Source organism: Dipteris shenzhenensis, chromosome 22 (genome assembly GCF_047967505.1).
Source record: "Dipteris shenzhenensis isolate YYH24624 ecotype China chromosome 22, Dip_SZ_1.0, whole genome shotgun sequence".
Classification (NCBI taxonomy): Eukaryota; Viridiplantae; Streptophyta; class Polypodiopsida; order Gleicheniales; family Dipteridaceae; genus Dipteris; species Dipteris shenzhenensis.
The window spans coordinates 31,870,789-31,874,126 of record NC_141617.1 but is presented as its reverse complement, the minus strand read 5'-3'; the positions used below and the strand labels follow the sequence as shown (position 1 = coordinate 31,874,126).

The window sequence follows — 3,338 nt, the reverse complement described above, 5'->3', positions numbered from 1 at the left end:
TCAAGGACTCTTCATTTGATACAGTCGCATATGCATTGTTCGAGCAATTCCTTCCCGAGGTATTTCCCTCATGTCATCCATCCCGACCTCTAACCATGCTTCTAGTCACATGTTATCCTAGGAGGTTGAAAAGAAATGTCCGTCTTCATTGGAGAAAGTTGCATATGCACTGTGCGAGCAATCCCTCTCAAATTTCAAGGACGAAGTAGTCGCCATAATTCTTGGAAGATGGCGTCGAAGATAGTCTTTCTTATTCGTCCAAAAATGAAATTAGACGAGCTAAGCCTACCAAGGACTGGAGGCATTTCCCAAAAATGGAGGTCCGCTCTCCATCTTACGTCTTTGACCCGACCTCCAACCGTGAGTCAAGAGTCGCGGTTCGATAAATTCAACTCCAACAATCCGATCATCGGCTCTTCCTTCGAGGAAGTTGAAATCCGTGTACTCTGGGGTCAAATCACAGTGGCTTTGCTTCGTTGGCTGCTAGAAGTTGCGTCAGAGGTTGTTTTCAAGATGGAAGATGAAGGAGGTGAGTTCTGTCGTTTTCATGGCCCCCCGCGAGCCCTCGACGTACGGGAAAAAGCCCAAGGTTAGCTTTTCCCAAAGATGAAAATGACGAGCTGCGCAAGTGCTTTTCCGAAAGATGAAAATGATGAGCGGGCGCTTGTTATATAGGCTATGCAATCTTGGTCTCGAGAAGCTCCATGCATTTATCCATGGACTTCGCCCCTGCGCCATGTATTTATCCATGGACTGCGCCGCTCGTCATTTTCGTCTTTGGGAAAAGCCTCCCTTGGGCTTTTCCCTTATACTTCTAGCCACATGCCGATTCGGTCAGGTTTGCACCCAACCCGACGTCCATGGATAAATGCATGGAGCTTCCCGACCAAGATTGCATAGCCTATATAACAAGCGCTTAAACGTCGAACCTATAAGGTTACGACTGCGCGGATCATAGGACGATTGCAGTGTTTCATCCTTGAACTAACATGGCGTCCCTTTCCACCACTACGCTGCTGGCCATCGTCTTCGTACTCCTCGGGTGCATGGCATTGCCTGGTTGTGTCGCCGTAAGAAAGTCGGCAAATTTCTATCATGAAAGCTACGAAACGTTTGATGTGGGTGCGGCATTGCGATCCTTTAACGAGCTGGATATCGAACCCGATGTTCATCATGGCATCAACTTCACGGTTCCGTCGTGGGTGACGGAGCATGCAGCACGGTACGCTTCGCAGATCTTCCACAGGGATCACGTTTCTTCTCCTCTGCGCATGAAAAGCGCTACCGTGGAAGAGCGTAGGGCAGAGGCGTTGGCCCGGAGTTCTGCTCGCGAAGCGTATCTGAGTAGGAAAGTGGAGATCGCAGTAGCTTCTGCAGACGAGGGGATTGAGACGGCCAAGAGGAACCTCCGACCAGCTCCTACTGCTGATCAGAATGCCACTCTCCTGATCGATGGTGAGGTTCGGACGTCGGCAGTACAGATCTTGGGCAATCCTGTGGACGCCGGATGGAGTATGCGTAGCGGCGAATACTTGAGCCTTATGGGAGTCGGTACACCTATGAAACTATCGTTCTACATTTTGGACACCGGCAGCGATTTAGTGTGGCTACAGTGCCAACCGTGTCAACGCTGCGACGCGAGCCGGGGTCCGATCTTCAACCCGCCTGATTCAACCTCGTATCGGCAAGTGACCTGTTCTGCCGAGCTCTGCCAGGCCTTGCACAAAGTGGCGGTACATCAAGGGATTTGTGTGCCAGGCGTCCGCAATTGTCCTTATCAACGCAGATATGGCGATGGAAGCCAATCAACTGGAGAACTCGCCACAGAGACTCTCTCGTTCGACAGCGAGTCGGTGCAAGAGATTGCTATCGGGTGCAGCCACTACTCATACTCCCCACTGGCGGTAGGCTTCGCAGGAGCATCCGGGATTCTGGCGTTAGGAGGGGGACCTTTCTCCTTACCATCGCAACTGAAAGCATCTCTTATGTTCTGCTTACCGGGTAAACGATCCATTCGAACTGGCACGCTTGCCTTCGGCTATGGCGATCTTAATGGAAACTCAGACATTTTTGTTAGGCTTATCCAAAATCCCAACTACATGGCCGGCTACTACGTGCCCATGACTGGGATCAGTGTAGCAGGCTCGCTTCTCCCCTTCCCTGCATCAGATATAGCGTACAACAATGGTCATGGAGGTACTATCGTGGACAATGGGGCTGAAAGCATGTACCTGTATGGCTCTGCGTACCAGGCTCTGCGAGACAGGATCAGACAGCTCACAACCAATCTCCCATATGTACCGGCGACTTATGGGCTAGAGACGTGCTACAATCTAGCGGGCTTCGACTTCACTAAGTTCCCGACAGTGGCTCTGCACTTCGATGGAGGTGGGGTGCTTCCCTTGCCCCCCAAGAATGTTCTTCTACCGATCACGGGGAACGTTTTCTGCTTGGCATTCGGGCAATCTAGTGGACGCCTCTCAATAATCGGCAACACGGCCCTGCAAGGTGTTCTCACGTCCATCAACAAGGTCACGCAAACAGTGATGTTCAGGCCCGGCGGCTGCGTCTAAGCTGCTGGAACTCTTGCCTAAGGTTCCATATGTTCACCTCTATCTGCGAACTCCTCAATCGTAGCACACGTGCATTTTGTGGTTTTGTCCTGTGATTATGCTTCATTAATTGAGCACCCTCGTCCCATTAATTTTTTACTTTTCAAAGTTTTGGACGAGCCCGAAATTCCTTATCAAATGAAATGTAATTTTAAGACAGCTTATCCCCTCTTCCTCCTTTCCTTAGACTCTTCTTTTTTCCCTCTTTCAATCTCTTTTCCCCTCTTCCTTCTCTTATGTTTAAGCTTAGAATCCCTCTTCTTTTTTCCCTCTTTCATCCCCTCTTTCAATCTCTTTTCTTCTCTCTTTCCCCCTCTCTTTCCCCTCTCTCAATGTCTTTTCATAAGCATATGTATTTGCCTATGCTTAAGCTTTCTCTCTTTTTCTTTTATGCTCATATGCTCATGCATAAGAATAAGCATATCCTTTCTTTCCTTTTCTCTTATGCCACATCTTCTGGTTCTACTTTGACAACATTAACATCATCTGGCTTCCCCTCTGTATTCAGATCTGACCCCAGAAACTTTGTCAGAACATTCTTTCTGAATTCAGGGACCAAACTGAGCAACTGATCTAATGTGACTGTTGTATGCTCCATCATCCTAGAAATATCTTTACTTTGTTGGATTTGATCCTGTACATGTTTGTTAGTCATCTGCTCTTCCACGGATCAAACCATGTTGTAGTCATGGTGAGGACCTGACAACGAAACTCATGGATAGTGTG

At 48.8% G+C, this 3,338-nt stretch overlaps 1 protein-coding gene across 1 annotated transcript; it reads left to right on the top strand.

The window, feature by feature from the left end:
- Nucleotides 1-989: 989 nt before the first annotated feature.
- Nucleotides 990-2,573, top strand: LOC147888006 (protein ASPARTIC PROTEASE IN GUARD CELL 1-like). Its single transcript, XM_087393275.1, has one exon. It carries the CDS (start codon nt 990-992, stop codon nt 2,571-2,573), a length of 1,584 nt encoding a protein of 527 aa, XP_087249401.1.
- The last annotated feature ends 765 nt before the right edge of the window (nt 2,574-3,338 follow it).